At 44.8% G+C, this 24,273-nt stretch overlaps 1 protein-coding gene across 1 annotated transcript in view; it reads right to left on the bottom strand.

The window, feature by feature from the left end:
* NEDD9 (neural precursor cell expressed, developmentally down-regulated 9) overlaps positions 1–24,273 on the bottom strand; it is an 80,206-nt gene that overhangs the window by 17,664 nt on the left and 38,269 nt on the right. Inside the window, exons 3-4 of the mRNA XM_086965244.1 lie at positions 3,398–3,496; positions 1,642–1,851 (exon numbers count right to left, since the gene is read on the bottom strand). Of these exons, the coding sequence (XP_086821370.1) occupies positions 1,642–1,851; positions 3,398–3,496 (309 nt within the window). The remainder of the gene's footprint in view (positions 1–1,641; positions 1,852–3,397; positions 3,497–24,273) is intronic.

The raw sequence follows: 24,273 nt of genomic DNA, 5'->3' as shown, positions 1-24,273 counted from the left end.
TTAACCGATTACTTGGATGGATGCCTCGGCAAATTTAAAAAAATATTGTATCATAATTTTATTAATTTGAAAGGGACTATCGGATGCACACCTATTTCTGTGTTACTGTACAGATACATTTAACAAAGCTTTTCTATTCTAGGTTATTTTTTAACAATCATGGTGGGGTGAAAAAACCCTTATCCCAATACTGAAGCAATTGCATGCCCTTTATGTGCAAAAAGCTGCAAGTAAAAAAGATATATATATCAGTCATGTGATTGGCCGTCCTTAAATCTGAGCTGTCAGGGAGTATCTGAATCCACTTCTGCAGATGTACTCAATACCAGACAGGAAAGGTGAAAGTGAAACTGAAGACCTCGAAGCAACCGGCATCTGCTAATTATTTCATCACCATCACTACAAAGATGGCACAACCTCACCTCACAGTATCTGACGGGGAATGCAGGGACTGAAGTTGGGGTTTAGGATCTAGCCTGCTCTTTTCATTTCTTTGTACAAAAAAAAAATGTATTCCCCGGTTGTTGTTTACTAGTACATAATTTACCATGCTCATCGCCCCTCCCTTTCTAGACACCCGTCGTGGTGAGTGAGGCACAGACTAAAAGAAAAGACACCAAAAATATCTACCACGCAAAATGAACTCCTCGCACAAATGGTGCCTTGCACCTTAATCCACTTTAAGATTCAAACTCTCCAATGCACTCATTAAACCCTCAGTACGAGTGGCCCGTAAATGTCAGTACCCAGTGCAAACCCCAGTCTGTGCAGGGTTTGTAATTATTCTAAGATATGCAGAATGTATTGATAAAGATCGATCCCTAGCAGGAATCGACCATTAGAAAAATGCATGCTAAGTACCCGAACATGTGGATTTTTATGCACTAAGTACCAAAGTCTGCACGTTATTCCCCACAAATACGGAATAAGTTCTGTGCATCACAACCAATAAATTCTGAGCCTCGCAGAGCTGAATATTATTGGAAGCACGAAATATCACACCAAACACCTGGCCTCTCATAATGAGGGCCTTATATCAGTTACTGAACCTAGTCATACAATATGTGAGTAGTTTGTTTATGGCATTAACCAAGGTAATTACACATTTTCGATATTTTGATAGTCCATCCTGTTGCACCATGTTTTATTGCACATGGAACCCCTTTGTGCAGGTCAGCAATTTCTAGTCATCTACATGCTCCCCATCATTCATCCGGGGGTAGTGGAGAGAAGACTGAGGGAGATTGCAGTAACTATGACCTCTGTGTCTATACGACCCAACAATATGACCATTGAGGCAAAAGAGGGACACAGTAATTGGCAACTGGGTCTTCCATAAAGATGCAAGAAGACCCTCCACAAATATACCAGATTTGGATCCTAAAGAGAGACGGAGATAACCTAGAGAGGGGCACTCCAAGGTATTGTGGTCATTCTTTTACCACAGGGTGTCTGTGTCCACCAAAACTGGGGAATACAAGACAGCCTCCACCACTTCAGCAGCCTACACACTGGAAATTCAGAGCCATCACATACATGACAACAACAACATCAAAAGCTTTAAAATCTTTTTTAAGACGGGATACAGACAAAAAATCCCTTGGAATGGAATTAAAAATAATGTGGTTGCACAGGACTTACCCCTTGTGAAGGAGGGACGTCATAAAGCTCCTGAGAGGGAGGGATATCATACACGCCTTGAGAAGGAGGGATATCGTATATGCCTTGAGAAGGAGGGATGTCGTACACTCCTTGTTGAGAAGGAGGGATGTCATAGACGCCTTGTGCTGTTGATTCATCAAGTGGACCTGAATACCGGGAGCCCTGAACTGGTGGGATATCGTACACCTCCTGCAATCAGATAAACAGTCTTGTTAATACCACGTTTTTTGCTGTAACTATTTTAGAGGAGGTCAAATTTGCAAACTAGTACACGTTAAGACTATCAAACATCAGGAGGCTGTCCATACATAATCGTGATATAGATACTGTGGCAAAGTCGTAGTTTGGCAGTGAGACTTAACGAGTTACAAGATAACAAATATGGTGTTTATTCAGGGAAGTAACATGCGACAAGCCTGGCCTCTTAAAGCCAATGATTAGCTGTCTTTAAAAGACCCCAAATACTGATGTCTGGAGGCAAGGAGAGAGGATTTCGTTACGCGAGATCCAAGCACAATTCTAATTGACGGAGAGTCAATCCTTCAATGCAACCAGGTAAAAAATATCCCACATGGTTACGGTGACCTTCTCTGCAACATTGTGGAGGAGAAGCAGTTTGAGTAACATTCTAGGAGCCCTGCTACACGAACATGTGGACTCGCAAATCTGTGCAACTTTGCCTATGAATAGCGTTCCTCTCCTTGATGCGCTATGAAGTAAATGGGAGGGTGATCTAGGGAGACTGGACGATGACGCATGGGAAGAGGACAATACGTAACACTGGGAGGTGACTATCCAGTTGGGTTTCTGGCTGTTCCAGCTGGAAATTCTTCATAGGGCATGTAATGCAAGAACCAATCCATACAAAATGGGGAAAACGGTCAATGACCGCTGCCTAAGGGGCTGCAGACGAAGGGGAGCACTAATTCAAATCTTGTGACAGTGCCCAAGCATACAGGACAATGGTAAGAGGCAGGATATTCTCAGTTACGGAATGCTCTTTAATGCTCACCCAACAACTGGCGACACTAGGCATTTGGAGGAGCAGACGTTGGGCAGGTACACATTCTTCCGTAACATGGCACTATTGGTAGCTAGGAGAGATATAGTGCAATATTGTGGAGGGGCAAAGATTCCAACGGTGTCTGAATGGGCCTGCAATGTACAATGGAGCATGAAAGCGCTGGAGGTTGTTTATCAAGCTAGAGGGTGTACATGTAAGTTTGAAAAGATTTGGAGAGCCTGGAAAGGGAGAGAGAATGGCTCAGACTTAGAGGCTCCAAATGACGGGGAAACGTGGACAGCATAGGAGAGAACAGTCCCACTAGGATGCGTCACTAGGCTTGTGGCCCAAGAGTTGGGTCAAAGGAGAGCCGGAGCCGCTCTCAGAACTTGGACGTGGTGGAAATACAGATAAGGAATTACTGTAGGGTATTGTTTCCATGGGCCTTATTGTAATTACTGTATGTCTGCATGTTGTTGTATAACCCAATAAGCAGATCTAAAAAAAAAAAAATCCAACTATGTGAATTAGGAAAAATTCAAGTTCGCGCATGGCTTTAATTTCGGTTTAGAGCCCAAGAATCAGGCGTTTAAATAATGAGAATAATTAACAGAGTTTGTACAGGAATCAAGAGACACAAAAGTTAAAAACTAAATGAGCTCTCTGGTGGGAAAATGCTGCTTTCTTAAAATTAGGTTTCTAGTACATTTAATCTCTCTGCCATATACGTACCTGCTGGGGGCGCATGGGAGGGACGTCATACGTGTCTGGTTGGTGCTTGGGCGGGAAGTCGTAGGTATAACCTTGGCCTACCCGGATGGGAGTCACCACCTGCATGTTCCGAGAGAATTAGGGAAGAAAAAACAAAGTAGGTATTAATTATTTGTATTTCGTTGCTGAGAAGCCTTTTCTTTTCAGAACAGTTTTTCAAAGTTAAAAAAGGAACAACAAAATCCGCAACAAGTATCACTCAGCCATCTGTCGCTGTACATCGGATTACAATTTAGGGATGAAGTTTAGAAATCTGTTGGTTTTAATACAATCCATTGCCCCCTCCCCCAGAACAAGGCTGTGGCAGTGAAGGGAAAATGTTCACACTATATTTTACATCAAATTACCTTCCCCGGACCTCTGCACGCCCTCCATTAAATTGTTTTCGATTATTGAGATTCCTGGGAAAGGAAAATTGTCCAATTATTCAGAAAGCAGAGGCTTGGCCCTGCTCGCGCGCCCCCGGCTCTCTTTGCTGCATTTGCAAATGAAAATAAAGGCGCCTAGTCGGTAATATGAACCTCAGGCAAACCCTACATACAAACGCCTCGAAGGGAGGGAGGCAGGCCTGCTCCTGCTGTCTGCCCCCATGTTTTTCTGTACAATGTCTTCTGGTAATCGCCTGCTTCCTGACACCTGTGAGGGTAAGAGGTAGGGGAGGGCTGGGACGTTTTGGTGTAAAAGTAACTGTGGGTGGGCGCTCCCGTATTGCCAGGTGTATTACTCTGAGGCCTGAACATTTTCACACTTCTTTCTGACGGTTAAATCAGAACTGTCCACTGACTGCATTAGAGGTGCAAGACGTAATGGCAGGCGCTAAGAGCCCCTCCAGTCTGGACCAGTGGCACTACAGTTTGCACAAGTTCTACAGCGTTTGGCTCTGAAATCTCAGGAAACAAGGCCCTCTCAAGATGCCATGCCTCAGTCCTCACAAATCCGTTCCAAAATGGCATCTGATTGGTCTCTAGTGCCAACGAGCTGGGAGTTCTGCCACTGAACAACTAACTAGATACATTGGTATTGACGCACTCTACACTTCAGCTAGGAACCGACAAGGAGAATGGCGTGACCAGCCAGCACGCCTTGAAGGCAGTCATGATGGCAGCACACACTAGGAGTCTGCCTGGTCAGGACAAATGTTAGCTGGTCTTACTGGTAAGACCTGCACTCCAGTAGTATTAGAGGGATCAGATTGAAGTTAACGGGGAATAACTCTAGGGAAGTGAGTGAAGGGGCTGTGAATCTTTACCAGGCTGTCTGTTGCCTAATTGGTCCCACAAGTCTAAGGGCACTGAAGCCAACGGAGAAGAGAAGACAGTATGTGTCCAAAACAGAGCCAAGCAGCAAAGTCGAAGCAGCTGCAGTCCCCTTCCTCTTCCTACATTGGGCTGAAAAGGTGACCCAAAAGGTGCAGATAGAGGTGTAATAAAGAAAGTCTATTCTTAACATTTGGAACCCCTCCACCTGCCCCTGGAATCACTGCGCCACATTCCTGTGGTGGCTGGCTCACAATGCGACATTCAACAAGGCCCTGATGAATGCCAAGAATGCGGCGCCAGAGACTGCATGCTCACAACAAGCAGAAGCTTCGAGAACCGCTGGCGAGAAAATGGCCCCTTTGTACTAAATTGATTATTCTACCAAGCCAGCGGTGGAAGAAACGCAGAGCGAGCGATACTGCTGTGAGGGATCCATCCTCAGGAACATGGTGAATGAATGCGCTTAGAGGAGCTTGTCTGCTCTTGGGTGGAGGATATTGGTGCCTGCCATTGCAGCGGCATGTAGATCTGAACTTTTTTCGGAGACTTCAGTGGTTACTGGAGTTCCAACAGAATAAATTCACCACAACACAGCCCTTGCACCATCGATGGACAGGACATTGGCCGACAGATGGGCCACAACGCCACAAACAGGCCCAATATGAATCATCATTGAATTCCTTCCCACTAAACGTCCATGTAATCAAGAGTGAAAGCCATACTGGGGCGTTTATGTTGGCATCAACTTTCTGTTAAGGAATGAGACAAACTGGCAACAGAGGCACAGGATTCCTGTGGTACAGCACCGCAGACTGAGGATGGGCTATCGGCTGATCTTTAATCATTTCTTGCCAGGACCTGCCTTCTGACTTTTGGTGCTAATTTACCACAACACAAGGGGCTTGCGTCTCTGGCCAACAGGACATGTGACGATACCTGTACTTTGCAGCCACCAGGCTGGCACAACTAGGTCTAAACTGAACTCTCATGATGTTCTTTACAAGCAAAGGATCTCTTCACCCACTTCTGGTGGTAAACAGATATAGATTCTATCACAGATGTTTAAGTAGGCCATCAATTGCTATTCCTGATGTATTTCTGGGTTGTATTTATCTGGTACAACAGCACGCAGTGATGAACAGATACGTGCTGACACTTTGTTACCAACACTTTCCACTCTTCTGGGGTTACTTTACCACAATGGGATCTGCATCGGCTCTTAACCCCTCCCCTGCTGATGACGGAACCGCTCCGTCATCAGCTGCGGTGGCGCTGTGCTGATGACCGAGCGGTTCCGTCATGGCCCGCCCACCGCTCATGCTCGGCGCGAATTCCGCGCCTGCGCTGAGCGTTCTATTGAGCGGGCGGGGACATGACGGAACCGCTCCGTCACAAGCACAGCGCAACCAACGCTGGTGACGGAGCGGTTCCATCACCAGCATGCACCCGCCGCTCTCCCGCCCCGCCCCCTTAGCACTGCGACGGAATAGCCGCCGCAGTGAAGGGGTTAAGGATGTAATTCGCAGCTGGACTGCCCTCGCAAGAGCAGGTCCAATATTAATGCTCTTCATGTTTTTCCCTACAAACCATTTAAACCAGCCTCGGAAAGGGGACATGGAGACTTTGCCAGAGACAATTAAGTATCAGTGTCCATTCTGAAATGCAAGATGGTGGAAATCTGCATGAGAGGCACTGGATCCCTGTTGGATCCAGCCCAGTGTCACGATGTTTTTTTATGCTACCATGTATTCATAATTTGCCAGCACTTATCAGCCTTCAGGGACTAATTTTCCACAACACTTGGCATGCATCTTTGGCTAATCGGAAATTGAAATGGCTATACCGAGGAGCTAAGACACACCACCAAAAATGGGTCCAATATGAATGTGTGATACCTTCCGACCCAACTAATGGGTCAAATATGAACCCTCATTATGTTCATTCACAGAAACTGCCTTTTGAAACCAGTTCTGGGTGAAAGCTATACAAACTATTCAAAAGACATTTAAGTCGGTGTAATCTTGCCATTTATATGCTATGTAGGATGTTAGCAGCGAATGATCAGAATTCCTGTGGTAGGGAAGCACCTAGCCAGGATATGATCTCTGCTCATCCTTACCATGAATTCAAGAAAGTGCTATATACGGTTCTGTGCACCAACTTAGTTCTTGCTAACAAGTAGGCTAATGGATCAGGACAGCAGAAAATGCTTCGTTTGAAGTGAGTAGTAATGCTAACGATACTCTGTGAATTTCTGCAAGTCTATTGATGCAGCTTCTTTGTAGGTGGGTAACAATAACACGCTGCAGGTTCCCTGGGAAAACAACGCACGGTTACTTTAATTCCTCTGAACTGAGTAAGGAGAGACAGAGAAACCGGGTGGTTATTTGCGCACTGGTAAGATCGCTGGAGGTACAGCCAGGATCAAGGGCTCATGATCAGGCCCTTTTACCTGAAAAAGACCCAAAAGATGGCCCAATTTGGTGCCTCTTTGCATTAAGAGCCATTGTCCCCAAGTAGTCTTTGTTTGGGCACCAAATAGAACAGTCGATAGATCTGCAGATGGTGTGAACAGGCGAGATGGCGGAGCAGACGTGGAAAAAAATGGGGGATAGAGTGAGTGTATTCATTGGAAGACACAGCCATATCTGGCCTGGTTTGGCGATCCAAAGAGTTTGTCTTCTATCACAGTGAGAGACTGGGTGGAGTGCAGGTCGTAAGAGGAAATTGTGATTGGGCAAATCAGACCTCATAAATGCCATTGAAGCTTCAGAGCACTGTAAATAGCCCGTTTAAACCACTGTCAGCGACGTGACATGCTGCGTTACACAACAGGTATGATGAAATGGGCGATGAACTATCATACATGCTCAGTTCTTGCACGGTTAGAATCCCACCACCATGTGTTAACTAGAATACCTGTATTCCCTTCCTCACAGATTATCTAATTGGAAATTTATAATCTTCTTCCTTGGGTTCCATGCTGCTAATCACGATATAATAACTTCCTGCCACATTTGTCTGATTTCCTGCTTCTTATTCCGATTTTACGCCCTCTGTGACTTCAATTACTCCCTCTTTGCTTATTTTCTGTTCTGATTTTTCTGATTCTTGTGGAGTGGGCTTTTTAAATTATTTTTTCCCTAGGCTCCGGTTCCCTGCCCCCACGGCCACTTAGTTAATGTGAGCAGCAGCACTATATTAAATTAATTCCGGTTCTCTCCTATATGGAGAGCTACATCAGCCTAAAAGTATTGCTGTTTGGGTTACGTTTCCATTTGAGTCACGTATCAATTACTTCTAGCCCGGTTACCAAGACAACTTTAATTTCTGCAGAAATCTAACTAATCACATATAAATGTACACATCTTTTATGCACTTATTTGTAAAAAACTTACGTTTTTCTACCTTTATCTACTGTCGCCTCTACGCTTACAAACGGCCGTCGAAATAGTAACTTAGCATATTTAAAAAAAAGAAAAATCACATAGATGTATTAAACGAGAACGCAGCAGTACGCAGTATCAAATGACCCTGAAAGCGCCTGACAGCAGAGCCAGTTCCCAGGGCACACATCAGCGTCGACGCCCATCTTTGAAGTAAAAGAGGGCGGTGTCTAGCTTCTCGGAACACAATGAGGGGGAAACGTTTCCTAGTACCAGCATGGAAGGGGCTTGGAACCCGGCCAAAGCCTAACTTCACACACACCGCCCACCGGAAGCACTCTGTGAGCTGCTGAGAAGGGCCGTTCGAGTCAGCAAGGACAAGACTGGCCTGTTCGCTAGTCTTTTGTTATATTATGGTCGCATTCCGAGTGCCCCGCTATTAACAGAATTATTTTATTCTAATTCCACGACCTCAATGTGTACTCTAAAATGTTCACATCGATTAATCGTGATCCAGTTGCATACTGGGTTTGTGAAGAAGTAGGGACTGTAAGTAGTGTACATACAAACTTTGTACTTTTTTCAGCCAGGTACACCTCGAAAATGTGCTCGAAGGAAACCATAAAAAATTCGGCAGAGCTCTGAAACGAACCCTTTAGATCAATACGTGCAAAATAAACAACATTCGATTTGATTTCTGAAAACGCATTTGAAGATTGATGCTAGAGAGGGGTCAGATGAGGCCCATGCCACAGCTTCATTTAGTCTGCCCCAGGATCCCACCACCGAGGGACCCCACCACCGAGGCTGTTGAATGTCACGGAAAGAAAAACACAACTTGCCACACTATATTACATCCAACAACCTTTGTCTCCGAAAAAAACAATTTTTTTAGGAAACACACAATCTTACGTGTTTACTTAAAATGTTGAAATAGGACAATGTACATGTGTATAAAAAGCAATCGCCTCTAGAAACGCCATTGGGCAAGAGTTACCAGGGGACGACCAAGTACTTAGGGGGGTGGTGTCGCACAAATCTCCAGTTTTACAGACATTTCAGCTAGGAGCCTTTATTCCAGTGGTTGGTTGATCATAGAGCAGCTCCCTGCCCTCGCCCTATTTAGAAACAGTAATTTGGAATAAAAAATACAGACCTCATACAGACGTCTGCCATTTTGTTGCTGTAGTCTTATTTGCTGAATCACATCACCCAGAAAGGAGAATCGTGTAAAAATTCTGTTTCCCCTATAATCAATAACGCAATGCACTCATTTTGGTTGACTAACCAGTGTATCATGAAGAACGTCTGTATGAAAACCCTTTCATCCCTGTGTAACCCCAGGACTCGCTTTCTTGAAGTTTTGGAGGGCACTTCCCAAGACACGTGACTCAGCTTACTGTCAGGCAGACATTTATCTGTGTGCTCTTTGTGGTCATTTGGGCTTGAATAACAAACTAACCTTCCAAACTAATAATTTTCCCTGTTTATACATGGAAACAGGCAGATGGTGTACCACAGACACACTGCCCTCCATTTCCCAGAAAGGACTGGGGACAGTGGCCTGGGGACAGTGGCAACATTGTAGCTACACACAGGGACGGAAAAAACAGTGATCAGCTTCTTGTCCCAAAGACATTGCTTAAGTAAGGTTCCACTGGAGAAAGGTCAGCAGCGTGCACATTTCTGCTGCACGAGGAATGGACAGCTAGGAGCTCACCTCTAAAGGTGCCATCAAAGGGAATCTACATCATTTTATTTTCTTCTGTGCACCGCAAAAGACATTTTCCAAGCAGGAAAATGAAAAATGGATCCCTAAATTATCATTAAACGGCAACTGCAACTTTACATGGCTGCGTGGGCCCCGTTACTAGCCTAGGAAACGGCATATGCTTTAGTAGTGAGTTCCCCTGATAGAGTTCCCAGCTGTTCATTTTTAGACTCTTCTGCTGAGGTCAGATGGGTGTCTGAAAGGGCTAGTGTTGGGTTACGGCTCTGAAGAAATGGCCAGAGAATGGAGGGGTCAAGTCTTGTCTGAGCCAAGAGTGGGATTCCCATCTGTGCAGCTCCTACTGGTTGGGTTAGTTTCTACTAGCACGCATGATTAATACTTTTTCTATTTCAAAATGTTTCAAGACGAATATGGAGGGGACCTGGTTGGTTAGAAGTTAAATATGTGCTTTACAGCGGTATGGTATAGGCAGGGTAAAAAAGATTACGCAAGAATTACGTAAAAAAGAATGCAGCCGAATTGACTAAATTATGTGTCAAGGACAGGACCTTTATGAGGCATAATGCAGCACATTATATTATGCCATTTTAACACATGTTATGTTAATCGAAACTTTTTAAGCGCACGGGCACCCAAGGGGTTCATGGCGCTGGATGGCACATTAATAGTGTATGTCCAAAGCTTTCCCCTCATTACCAATTACGTGGCGGAGGATGCGGTCACAGACCTCAAAAATGTATATGGCCCTCAATATAGTCCCCTTCAGCCACGGGGCGAGAAGGGCATGGGCAACATCCAGTGAGACCTAGAAGATTTAATATCTTCCAAGTGGACTGGCTGAGCACTCAATAGGTTCAGTTTGGTGAGACACCTCAACACCCCCCTGTCAAATTTTGTAGCGGGTGTACAGCATAACTTCGCATTATACTTCTAGTGCTATGGTAGACAAAAAAGTAACCATGCAGAGGTAAGGAAGGAAAGAACATGTGTCACCTAGGCTCACAGCCAAAAGAGAACATGCCTCTCGTGTTCAGTTTGACGGGGAAATGCAGAACAGTATGACAAGAAATAAACTGATGAGCCGGAGTCTGGAAAAACTGGTACATGCGAGGAACTCCAGCACTGGCACAGGTCAGCACTTCCTGTGGGAGGTACACTGACCTCTAGACAAGACCTGAGCCCTCAACTGGGCACAGAGGTCTCTTGATGAACACAGGCAATCTGGTCCAAGACTGTTCCATAATGTTTCAGTGGCAGAACACAGACGAAAAAAGTGACTGAAAATAAATGTTATAAATAAATAAAGCCGAAAACATACTTTTTGACTTTTCTCAGATTGGAAAAAATGTAGGCTGTACGCAGAAGCCCCTACTTAGAGGTATGTAGCATATGGATACTGAAACAAGACCACCTGTTTGACAGTCAGAGTACACAGAGTTAATTCCTAGGGTCCTGCAAGGACATCCGTTTGCTCATACTGCACTTCGAAAAACATGATGCTTCATCTAACCCAGAAATGGTAACACTTGCTCAGTGTTTTAATTGAGCTAGGAATTGGACAGGAGAGTAGTTAGTGAGCTTACATGCATTTCACCCCCACAAATTTTCCAGAAAGTGGTTTCCTTGAAATATAATCGCTCGACTTCCAATCCATGACAGCTCGCCTTTGCTAGTTTTGGTGTATTTCGAGCATGCTGTGTAGAGGCGGGAAAAAGCAAGGCTGGCCGTACTTATTAAGCAACCAGAATGATATTGTGCTCTCCGTTGAGGTCAGCTCATCAAAGAAAGACTTCTGCTGTCTATGTATCTGGCCCATAACACGCACTCTCCGGCATCTTTCAATTGTCTGTATGAGGCATTGGCGGTAAGCGGATGTATTTGCTTGTAACGAAAGGAAGAACATAGAATGAAAATAGGGTTTGCAATGCTGTTCGACGTCCGCCCTTTCATTTTACCTACAGCATGTCATAGTCTTCAATTCTGGCAGTGGTATAAAATCAAATGATGCATATCGAGGGGAAGGATGGATGGTGACAGAGTACAAACAATCACTATTTCACTTGGTTACAATGAAACAGTGGCATAAAGATGATAGTGGAGTTTTGGAATATTTGAGAGAAGAGCACCCTGATCAACTTTCTATTTCAAAAGAAAAGGTTGGGAAGCAGAAAAGCACGAAGCGCAAGGATATTCACTCTACGAGTCCCAAAAAATCATTATGTCAAGAAATTGTTACCATTTGGCTTCTTGGATTTTTAAATTCCCACAATCAGTGAACACATCCTGTTTGAAATATGGGATTCAGCTCCAACTCTAAACCTGAACTGGTCCCCTAAATGTAATTCAATTGTAACATTTACAATGTACAAGCTAAAGTTTGAAAGAAACACAACTTCACACTTTCCTTCTTCCAATGTCTGAATACATCTTCTCTTTAATCTTTGAGTCATCTTCAATTGATCTCTATACCCGTTCTGGCAATGCCTGCGAAGGAGAATAAAACTGAAGGAGTTACGCTCTTCTATTTCTGGGGTGGGCTCTCTAGCATCTCCCCAAACGGACGGTAGGGTGATCAGTGCCTAGAGAGGGCCGATCCAGCGAACGGTGGTTCAATAATCATCAGCGCTACTGATGCATATACTGCCTGCAGATCATTGAGCCTGTGGTGTGTCCCACACTGAAGGCCATGCTTACACATGAAGAGGTTTCTTTTCCTTACTCAGCAACTTAAAATAAGAGGACACAAGTGATTTTTGTGTTGTGTGTCATGAAAAATGCCTTGGAGTGGCACCACATGCCGGGCCTGGATCGCTTTCACAAGACTGCTCCCCGTTTAGGATCAACGAGGCTGGAAGAGTGTGTCAGCTGCAATGCATGCAGTGCAGTGATTCACCCGTCTCAGTTTCTAAGAGGGCTCCGCCACCACTCTTCAAAGCCCGCTACTACAAACTGACTGGGGGAGGAGGTTGGCTTAGGTGGGGAAAAGCCGGTGAGTCAGAAGTAAAAACACACTATGACTGGCTCAGAACTTACAAGAATAGCTCTTGTTTAGTTAGATAACAAACTTCTGAAGAGAACAGGTATCAAATTGCACAACATTCGTCACACACTTCTAAGGCCACAGTGATCCGTGCTGCCTAAATGGGTAAATAATCTACGTAGACATGAATATTCCACACATAAGAATCTTGGGCCCACCACAGAAAATTACCACACATTCACAGTCCATACAGAGCATGAGGGCACAACATTGAGACACACACACAGAGAAATTCAGAGACTCCACTCACACACATGAAATCAATGCAAAAATCAACGCACACGGACACACAAAAACTCAGGCACCTAATAAGAAGGCACACAGTTTCCTAAATATGTAACTGTACATCACAATCTTATAAAGTATGCTCTACTCAAATTCCTGCGTGGTGTTTACTTCCTTTGTTCTTTTCACTGTTGCATTAAAGCTTATAGGGTGCGTTCACTTCGCAAACACATGTGTAATTAAAATGTGTCATACACAGAAAACAGAGCTTGTCATACATGACTAACAGAGCAAAAGTTGAAATATTGCCACTTGACTTTCACTGGAGAGAGGGATATTTTAGAAGGAATAATGCATATACAAAGGGAAAATTAACTATGGGAGAGTTGACACGTATGAACCCGCTCGGAATCCATTAATGGGCTTGGTAAATGTTGAAGAAGAAGTCATTCACAAGGATATAACATAAATTCTCTTCAGCTCAACAACATCCTCAAGATGTTGAATAAACAGTACCCTTAATTTAGATGGAGGAAATGTGAAAGGTAGGCGGTAGTGGCTAGCGTGCAACACATCTCCCTCCCCTGAGTTCTCAACGTTTGTCAAAACTCAGCATTTCCCTCCATTCTACATCATTACCACAGTGAAAATAAACACCAAGTGGCATCTGACCAGGCTTTGATCTTCCCCAGTGCTGCTACATTTTGCCCCTTTCCCACCCCACGTCTCTTTTGAAGGTCACATCCTGGGTGCCACCTGGAGCTGTTTTTCTTTCTTTTGATAGAGGAGGGCTGTGGGGCATGGGGGAACACGACGTGAGAAAAGTTGCATGAAACAAATCCTTTCTTTCCACCCTGTAACTCTTCCTTGACAGGATGGCGTTGAGCCCTCAGCAAAGGAGCAAACAGGGCTGACCTGTGCGCCCCCGCCTCCTTTTTCTCCCCCTTTATAGACAGGGGCAGGTGGACTTCGCCTCGCTAGGAACAGAAGTGCCAGTAAGGATTTTGAAAGGATAAAAGCCCAACCCCCCCCCCCCCCCCCCCCCCCACCCGACTCCAAGCATTCCCCTCTGAGGCCTCATTTCCAACCTAAGCTCTGCACTGCATGCACACTGACTGCACCAACGAATCAAGGGGGATATTATCAAGGGTGGCGATAGAATTATCGCCGCTAAGTCACTATCGCCCTATTAGCAAGCTGTCGCTAACAGCAGTTAGCGACAGCTTGTAGGCGATAGCGAAGTTTGGGGCCCGCTTTGCATGTCAGCGATATTTATCGCTAATGACATGCAAAGTGGGCGTACCCAACCTGTTAGTCGCTAACGTCGCTATCCCGTATTAGCAAGGCAGACATAGCAATGGAAATATTCGCGCTAAGCGCGAATATCTCCAAAAACTAACACCTGCTTAGACCAGTTCTTACAAAAAGGGGGTGGTGATGAACAGAGTGTCTGAGTTAAACAGACCACTCTTACCCAGTCCAAAGATCAGGGCTTGATCCATCACCGTTTTTTATTTCACTGCCCCATCCCAGCTCAGAACCTGGCTATATGCAAATCAGTCTGTCCCTGGCCCAGTGCATCATGGGAACAGGGCAGACTAAACTACCAAGCCAATTCTTCACCAGAAAGGAGACAAGCTACCGGGGACCGGTTTCTGGCATTTCAGCCTTCTTCGGCCCGGCTTGCTTGAATCCTGATGGAGCAGTGAGAAAGGGACTCATGTCTGAGTATACCCTGCCACACCTTTAGTGGCCAAAACGATTTACAAAAAGGGGGTGGTGATGAACAGAGTGTCTGAGTTAAACAGACCACTCTTACCCAGTCCAAAGATCAGGGCTTGATCCATCACCGTTTTTTATCTCACTGCCCCATCCCAGCTCAGAACCTGGCTATATGCAAATCAGTCTGTCCCTGGCCCAGTGCATCATGGGAACAGGGCAGACTAAACTACCAAGCCAATTCTTCACCAGAAAGGAGACAAGCTACCGGGGACCGGTTTCTGGCATTTCAGCCTTCTTCGGCCCGGCTTGCTTGAATCCTGATGGAGCAGTGAGAAAGGGACTCATGTCTGAGTATACCCTGCCACACCTATAGTGGCCAAAACGATTTACAAAAAGGGGGTGGTGATGAACAGAGTGTCTGAGTTAAACAGACCACGCTTACCCAGTCCAAAGATCAGGGCTTGATCCATCACCGTTTTTTATCTCACTGCCCCATCCCAGCTCAGAACCTGGCTATATGCAAATCAGTCTGTCCCTGGCCCAGTGCATCATGGGAACAGGGCAGACTAAACTACCAAGCCAATTCTTCACCAGAAAGGAGACAAGCTACCGGGGACCGGTTTCTGGCATTTCAGCCTTCTTCGGCCCGGATTACTTGAATCCTGATGGAGCAGTGAGAAAGGGACTCATGTCTGAGTATACCCTGCCACACCTATAGTGGCCAAAACGATTTACAAAAAGGGGGTGGTGATGAACAGAGTGTCTGAGTTAAACAGACCACTCTTACCCAGTCCAAAGATCCCAGTGTAAGAATTGGCTTTTGTAGTTTGGTTTGCCCTGTTCCCATCATGCACTGGGACAGGAACAGACTAATTTGCATACAGCCAGGTTCTGAAACTGGGATGGTGCAGTGAGCTAAAAAACGGTGTTGGATCTAGCCCTGATCTCTTGACTGGGTGAGAGCTTTCTGCTTAATTCAGAGACTCTGTCCCTCACCACCCCTTGTTGTAAATAGACCAGTTCTTAGCCATGTTATCCAATGGGAGGTGGATAACATGGCTAAGAGCATTTCGTCGCTAATGTGTGAATATCGCTGTATTTTCAGCGATATTCACGCATTTTGCCGCTATTGCCAGAAAATGTATCGCTTTGGAGATAAACGTTGCTAATAGCGCGTTATTTCAGCGATAAAAAAATTGTCGCTAAGCCTATTTAGCGATAAATATCGCTACTTGTTGGTAATATGCCCCCTAGAGTGGGCGAACTCAAGAAATATCTACCCTTTCACATTGCTTTAGCCAACTTCAATGAACCAATGTATTTGGGTGCATAAGACAAGGGTGCAGGAGAAATACTGAACTTTTCACAAAATCTTAAGCCAGCTTCCATTAAGGACCATATCACAAATGACAAGCAATCGTGACAGCAAATTGTGCACCCATTAATTAGCAGTTGTGTGGAGAGCTATAAATGCCGGATGCGCAGTTTGCAACAGATTATGATTTGTAGTCGTACAGGTTTTCAAATAGTCCAGGCTGTGCAACCAGGTTTTTGCACTATTTGCTCCATAATTTGTTCCAGGTTTTTCCTGCCCAAATTTCAGATGCAAACACCCGTTGCTACCAAAATTAGATTACTTGCCCCCTTATATAGGGCATTAAAGGGCAAAATGGGGTTCCTCCTTCAAAAAGACCACGTTCTTCCATATGGCTGTTTCTAAAGTGGGTTGGCATGGTGAGCAAAAGAATGATGGATTGGGGGTTGGGGAAATGTTTGATTTGGTCTGAATTCTGTCCATCATTTGTGTGTCTTTTGCTTTGCCCTTAGTGCACCAAGTATGCCCAGACGTGGGTCCCTTGCTCACTGTACCACTGGATTCAAGCTAGCCTGGCTGATATGGGGTGATACCCCGAAACCGGTCCTAGGATACTTGTTTCCATTCCAGGTAAACCTGGCCTGGCAGTTCGGGCTGGAATGTTCCCATGAGGAGCAGGGTCAAGACTGAGGTGCATATGGCTGGTACCACACTGGGATGTCATGAAAAGCAAAAGAACCATGAATTTAACCAAGATCTCTTGACTGGGGGAATGTATCGCATTCCGCCCATCATTTGTGTGTCTTTTACCATAGAACCTTGCATAGCATCAAAGCGTGGAAGTCTTTTGGGACAAAATGTGGATACAGATGCAAATTCGACAAAGGCACTATTGAATTTCTCCTTCAGTAATTCCGATTGCTAAATCGAAATCTCAGTTCGTCATTTACAGTTTTGCTTCAGAAGTGTACTGACTTCACATGTTGACTTAAAAGCTGTTCCAAAACCCCATAATACAATTTCTGAATTTTTTGCACATCTGCTTTCACTCGGTCTTTTGGCCCATATCCATGGCTGGCAGACGCTTTCATCGGTGGACCACAAATAAAAGTGAGTCACTATTAGGTGAGCCCACGCTGTCTAGGCAGAATATATCCCTTCTAAAAAAAGAACGGGCAGACATGGGCTGAGTGTCAGTGCTGAGGTCATTTATTTACGCACATAGCAACAGTCTGACGAAAAAGAAAGGTTTGGGCTAAAACGGTATGCTTCCAAATCACTTCCAGGTTCAGCCAGCTCTGCCTGCTTGTGTCTGGGCCCAAGGTGAGCCTGTGTCCCAGCCTGAGGTGTGCGTGCGCCTGAGGTATACGCATATCCGAGCCCGAGGTGTGTGTGTGCCTGAGGTGTGCGCGTCTCTGAGCCTGATGTGCGTTTGTGCCTGCCTGAGGTGTGTGTGTGACTGTGCCCAAGCCTGACATTTGCATGTGCATGAAGTGTGCGTGCGTCCGAGGTCTGCATGTGCCTGAGGTGTGCATGCGTGTGCCTGAGGTGTGCATGTGCCCGAGCCTGAGGTGTAAGTGAGCCCGAGGTGTGAGTGTTCCTGAGGTGTGTGTTGGGGCCCGAGCCTGAGGTGTGTGCGTGTGCCCGAGCCTGAGTTGTGCCAGAGCCTGAGGTGTGCGTGTGCTTGAGGTGTGCGTGTGCCCGAGCCTGAGGTGTGCGTGTGCCTGAGGAGTGCTTGTATCCAAGCCTGAGGCGTGTGTGTGCCTGCCTGATGTGTGTGGGTCTGTGCCTGAGATGTGCCTGTGCCCAATCCTGATGTTTGCGTGTGCATGAGGTGTGCATGTGTCCAAGGCAGAGATGTGCATGTGCCCGAGGTCTGCGTGTCTCCTTAAAGGAAAACGGGATGCATTTAAAAAAGAAAAATGGAAACTTTTCAGTTTTATTTTTTAAGGGCAGGCGGTGGTCCCTGGGACTACTGCCTGCTCTTAAAAAATATGTTCACACACTCACAAAGGGGGAAGGGGTCGCCCTGCCGTTTGAGAGTGGTTTACCACCTACTTGAAGTAGGTAGTAAACTGCGAGTGTTTTGAAGCCACAAATGCGTTTGCAAAACAATAGTACATGGCATTGAGGCTAGCTATTAGGAAAGGACGATCCTTCCTAATAGTGAGAGTCGCAAACGCTATTTTGAGAGTCAGTGACTCCTAAAACAGCATTTGTACATGCCAGGACCCTTTTTGAGGTCGCAAACGGCCGATCTCCCGTTTGCGAGTGCAAAAAAGGTCATACATCTGGCCCTAATTGTGCAAAATAAATAACCAACAAGGTCTTTCTCCCCTACTTAGTCTTGCAGAGGTCTAAAAACCTCTTTATGACGCACCCGCCAGATTCCTGGGACAGGCAGCTCTCTTGACAGTCCTGGTGTGCAGATTGGGTCAAGTCTATTTTGATAGAAGCCATGACAGCCCAACTGTAACCAGGAATATTCTCTGGAGTTCAAAATGTATTTGATGCCCATCCTATTTTTGGTTGCTCCTTGCAGGACAACCATGATACAGAGTAAGAGACAAACACACCCACACTCTCTCTCTGGACAAATAACCCTTGGGCGAATGGTAGCATAAGGGTACACTTAATTGCTGCTGCAATTGTAAAGGGAACCCTTCCCACATCTCCACAATCAACTAATTTTCTCTCACTATCGCTTCACCCTCTATTCCATTTAGGGTGGGTTACATATTTATAAACAGCATGTTGTTCTCCTTATCTATGCCTGTCTTAACTGTGAAGGTAATGTCTGGATAGATTCCCGAGATAAGTCTACTCCATAAATCTCTATTTGTTCAGGGTCTAGATGGCTGCTTCGCCTTCACTCTACCAGAGATCCTACATCTGCTTTGGCATTTCTGGAATGGTGAGACAAAAAGAATAGGATCCTAAAGAACTTCTGAACCAGCTCGGGGGTCAATCATTTTGTGGAGGAACACAACCATGCCCAAGTAGATGAAATTCCGTTCTCCCCTTCACTTGCCCCTCTCTTTGCAATAAGTCCTTTGGTAGATCTTTGGAACCCAGGCAAGAAGATCGAAAATGTAGGCATTGGTTGATTTGTCCATGTAAATCCATACTCCAACATAGGAAACCAAGATAGATTAAGATCAAGAGATCCTTCTTCTGGCTTTGTCTGAAGACATGGACTCATCTTCAGGGTGTCAGTGGCATTTGATCGATGGCAAAAGGGCCCTTTTGGTTTATGTGGAATGATCTAAACCCTTTAGGAGATCAGATAATTTGTTGGTGTCCTTTGGAGCTTCTAACAAGGAGGAAAGTGCATCTTTATTGCCCATCAGTCGCTGGATTAAACAAGTGATTTCTTTGGCGTACTTGTTATAGGGAACGGTGAGCGTGTGCTAAAGACGGCCAGGGGTCGTCCGAATTCCGCCCACTTATTAATTCTGTCACACAGCGGGAGAATTTGCGCAGTGCCAAAGGTTAGGCAGAGCAGAGTGGTGCGTCAATTGCTGAGATTTGTCTTACAGCTACCTGGGCTACTCCTAATACTTTTGTGAAACATTATGGTTGCAGCATGTGTGTCATGGCAATACTAACTTTGGATTGAGGGTACTGAATTTGGTTTTATCATCACCCTGGTGGGTTGTTCCTTAATAAATCACTATTGAGTGTTGCTATGTATGGTGATTTTCCTGTGGTTTGCTTTCTGGGTCTGTTTGAATAAGAAGACCTTGTTGGAGACGCTTTGGTATGCCTCATTTAGTGATGAAAAGGGGTACTTGGAGGTAATGTTTCACTACTTACCAGTAATTTTAACTACTGTGTCTCGTTATCCTCATCCCATTCAATTAGCCCTTCCTTTTCACTCGGACTGCCGGCCTTCATACTAGCAAGGCTTGGTAGTACAGGAGGAAGGCTTGATAACTCTAGCCTTCATTGGCGTCCTCCTAAGGGGGAGGGGATGTACTTAGTGAATGCTTCTTGTTCTTTTTTTCTGACTGGCTAAGTGAATGCACCTCATTTAGTGATGAATAGGACGAGGACAACAGAATCAGGAGTAATGATATTTACTGGTAAGTAATCAGACAATCAGCAACAGTGACATCTTTTAAACTTATATGGTCAAGGCCACTAAACTGCCTCTACTGGAGCACTGCTGCACTTTTTCATCACAGCAGCATTCCAACACATAGTGATAAAAGAAAGTAACGATCAACCACTTTTTGGATGCTCAAATCCATCTCAAACACAGATTTCCCCATTGCAACCCTCACATGGTACCAAATAGCTGGGTCCAGTGCCCTAGACTAGCCAACTACACACATACGCCTGACTAAAGTATGTGTGTGCATATTTATCAGGGCCTGAACAGGTGCGCAGTTGGGTTGGCCAATAAAACCCTTCAGGAATAGGAGATCTTTCTTCAGGAGTGCACCAGAAGACAGCAAGTCTCACTTGAAGCACAAAAGAAAAAACACAGAAATAGTCTCTCTTTTAGTATTAAAACCTCAGAAGCCCATAAAGTCACCAACAATGCTAATAGAGTACTCGGTGACAACTTGATAAAGGCAGCTATCATTCAAGAAGGCACACTCTCTTCCGGAAGCCGAAAAAATAATTAAAGGCCCCATTGAGGTTGGGTAGAGGGGGAAGCTCAAAGCAGAAGAAAACTGTGCCGGAGTGGGTTTGTACTCTGGAACTGCTCTGACAAGAGCAATAGAGATCACAGATTTAACTGAGCTGTCCCGCTCTAACTGCACCGTCATGATGTGCTTCAACTTACCTCAGGCTCAAATCACAGGCCTAGTAAACACCTCAGTCTGCGGTATCAATGCATTCCACTCCACAACTAATAATTACCACCAGAGGCTAAGCTATTACAACATTTTCCTTAAAGCCAACAGTGACAAATAAGCAGGGATATTTACGTTTTAAAGTCATCCAAATTCTTTCTCACAGGCAAATATTGTTGTGGTTTGAAAGGGAGAGATGGGAAGGTGCTGTGACTCGACTCAGCTGGCGCGTGATGCAAGAGTCTGGGCCAAGTACGTAGGACCACAGATGCTACTGGACCAGAGAAGAAATTAATCTCCGACAATGAGACCACAAGGGCAGGTCTTGAGGAACACAACTGCAGAGTTTCTGATTTAGATGGATAGAGAAGTTAAACATATACCCAAAGGTTTCTAGAGGAGCGCAAATTATTTTTAAGGGTAGCTGAGGTAAATCTCCTCTTTTGTCCCCTAGAACATCTGCACATTTTAAATGGAAACTTAGAAACAGAACACAGCTGTGACCATCGTCTGCGCCATATTCACTAATCCAGAATTTTCTCTATGACGTGTTGGCTGTATAGCGGACCAAGATTACCCCGTCATGCCCACCAAATTAAATTCAAGAGAAGGAGGTAGAACCCATAGATTCGATTTGTGAACATCTAAGCCACCAATGTGCCACCAAGTCATGTTCATTAGAGGGGGTGACGTTCATGTCCTGAATATTCACAATAATTTTAGACTGTCAAGGGACTCCACAAATGTCTACAAAGGTAGCACAACAAAGGCAAATAGACCCATTGTACTTTCGTGGCAATCTTTGCTATCAACTAAAATACGCCAACCGCTTTACTGGGTACTACACCAATCAAGGCACAAATAAGTGGGTTTTTAACATGAACTCAGTGTCAAAGAATTAATTAGTGAGGAATAATGCATTTTGAAGACCCTCTTGATGGTCTAGTCAGCTGAAAAAGTCATATATCAAGTCTGACTGATCCCTGACTGACTGATCCCCACATGCCACAACTTGCAACTTAAGCTTGTATGCATTGTTCACAAACTCATCTATGCTGACATGTCTAACATCTGGCAGATAAATGAATGATCTCTGGTAGTGCCTGACTTCTCCTCACTCTGATTCTCTAACACTAGAATTACTGGCATTCAAAGCACACATACCATAAGCCAAAGCTTCTCTGAATGTGCTCACGAGGTTTGGCATTCACCTCCTCCAGCCAGTTGCACTCCCTCTTCTCTGCCCCCACTGTTAAAGAGAAATTAAAACACTTGTCAACGCAGCCTTGTTCTGCACGGTATAGAGACCCCTCGTCTTCTGGATTATGCCGCCCTGTAAATACACTCTATTACATCCACAGCCCCAGTTTCTTTTGAACCTCGCCTATGCCTGAAACTGCCTTGGTTACAAACTATCGCTTGGTTAGCTCCAGGGATTTTATGATGACATGAAACCTGCTGCACCAGGGGATTGTTACTTCCATCTCATGCAACCAGATTACAACCTCCACACAGCGTTTGAGGGTCCCCAACCACAGCTTGACTCCTGCTTGCAATTCATATCCATTTCGGAATATACAGTTCCAGTTTACTGATTTAAATTTGCTGTTTTGTATTGCTACTGGTCTTAGCTATGTAAATCCCAACTCTTGGGACTATTATGAACCATAAAAAAAAATAATAATACATGTTAATAGCCACTCTACTACCAAAATGTAATCAGAGTTGGCTGGTTCAAAGCCTGATTTCAGATTTTTGAAGAGGGAAAAATGTTTGAAATAGTTTTGAGCATCTAAAAAGTGGTAGAGAGTTCATTTCTTTTATAAGTACAGTGGTGTAACACAGGCACCTGCAGCCCTCGCAGTGCGAAGGTGCTCCAAAGTTGCAGGGGGCCCCCTCATCACAGTATTCTGGCCTGACAGCTTCGGATTAAATCCGGAGCCGGGGCACCTCCAAGTACCTTGCAGGGGGGCCCCTCAAGTTTTTTTACCCCACTGGCACGTGTTGGAGGGCTGCTGTAGGGGAAATTGCCACAGTGGCATGCTCCAGTAAAGGGAGTTTAGTGGCCTGTACCACATACGTTTAAAATACCATCACTGTTGAGGATGGTCTCATTACTTACCATTGAATTTCATTACTCTTGGTTCTGTTGTCCTCGTCCCATTCATCACTAAACGAGGAGTATTCACCTCACCAGTAAAAAAAAATACACCAAGAAGCATTCACTAACTAAACCCCCTCCCCTTAGGAGGAAGTAAATGAAGGCAAAACATATCCAGCTTTCCTCCTGTACTACCAAGACTCGCTGCTGCTATGAAGGGAAACACATAGCAGCAAATGACAGTTGTGGTCTGTGATACCAACTTATTCAAGTGAGGACTAGGTGGGTATAAAGTAGAATGCTGCACCTCTTTAGGTCTGGCCTTCAAGACTCTCGTAAGACTACTGTTTTCCCCCAAAAAAACATAATGTACATACAGGGACTTTTGGCCAGTGGGCTTTATCTATTGGTCAGTTAAATTGTCATTCACATTTTGTATCCACCAATTACAGCTCACAGCAGAGGGAACTGTGTCAGCCCATTAGCTCTCTTCATTTTGAGTGAATGCACAAAGGCTGTGCACATTATTCACATCTTCCTAAAAATAGTTCATTTTTCTTCAGAGGCACAGCTGGTTCTAAATGCACTTTTATTTTTTTTTTAATCTTAAAAATCTCACTGTTTATATTGCCTGTGCTTTGGGTGCTCAGGTAGGCGGCAAAATATTTTCCATCTCCTTTTTAAAGTTGCGGTTATAAAATGTGTGAGTAACATTGTAGCTGCCTTGGAACGGAGGGCTAGGCTAGGTCTTTGTTCTTGTCTTCATCACAACCAATAATAACAATAAAATAAATCACATAACGAATAGACTCGGCATTGTAAAAACATCCCTACTATAAGGGCCACATCAGTGAATATTTTTTTAATATCACATTTACTGCAAATATATGGCAGCCAAATGTATGTGCAGCATTTTTTTCTTGTTAATTTTTGAGTATATGCTTCCCACAAAAACAATGTAAAAGATCTAACCAACAACTGCCTATGGCCAGACGTTTGGGCTTTGCCAGTTCTGGTTTCATCATCACTGATGCCACTTATACAGGACGCTGGTAAACAAAAAATGTTATCCGCTTTGCTGCGAGCCTGAAACTGCTGCTAAATGGATGACCTGTCAAAGAGCCGGACATGCCACATGTGGCAAAGCTAATGAAACCTACGTCAGAAGCTGCAGCGCAATGGAACTACTCACAGTTTGCAGGTTATATACTAGCAGACTGCATGGCTGCGGCTTTAAGGATGGATTGCTTTT

Source organism: Lissotriton vulgaris, chromosome 4_1, assembly GCF_964263255.1.
Source record: "Lissotriton vulgaris chromosome 4_1, aLisVul1.2, whole genome shotgun sequence".
NCBI classification, from domain to species: Eukaryota; Metazoa; Chordata; class Amphibia; order Caudata; family Salamandridae; genus Lissotriton; species Lissotriton vulgaris.
This window is presented reverse-complemented; position numbering and strand designations above follow the sequence as displayed.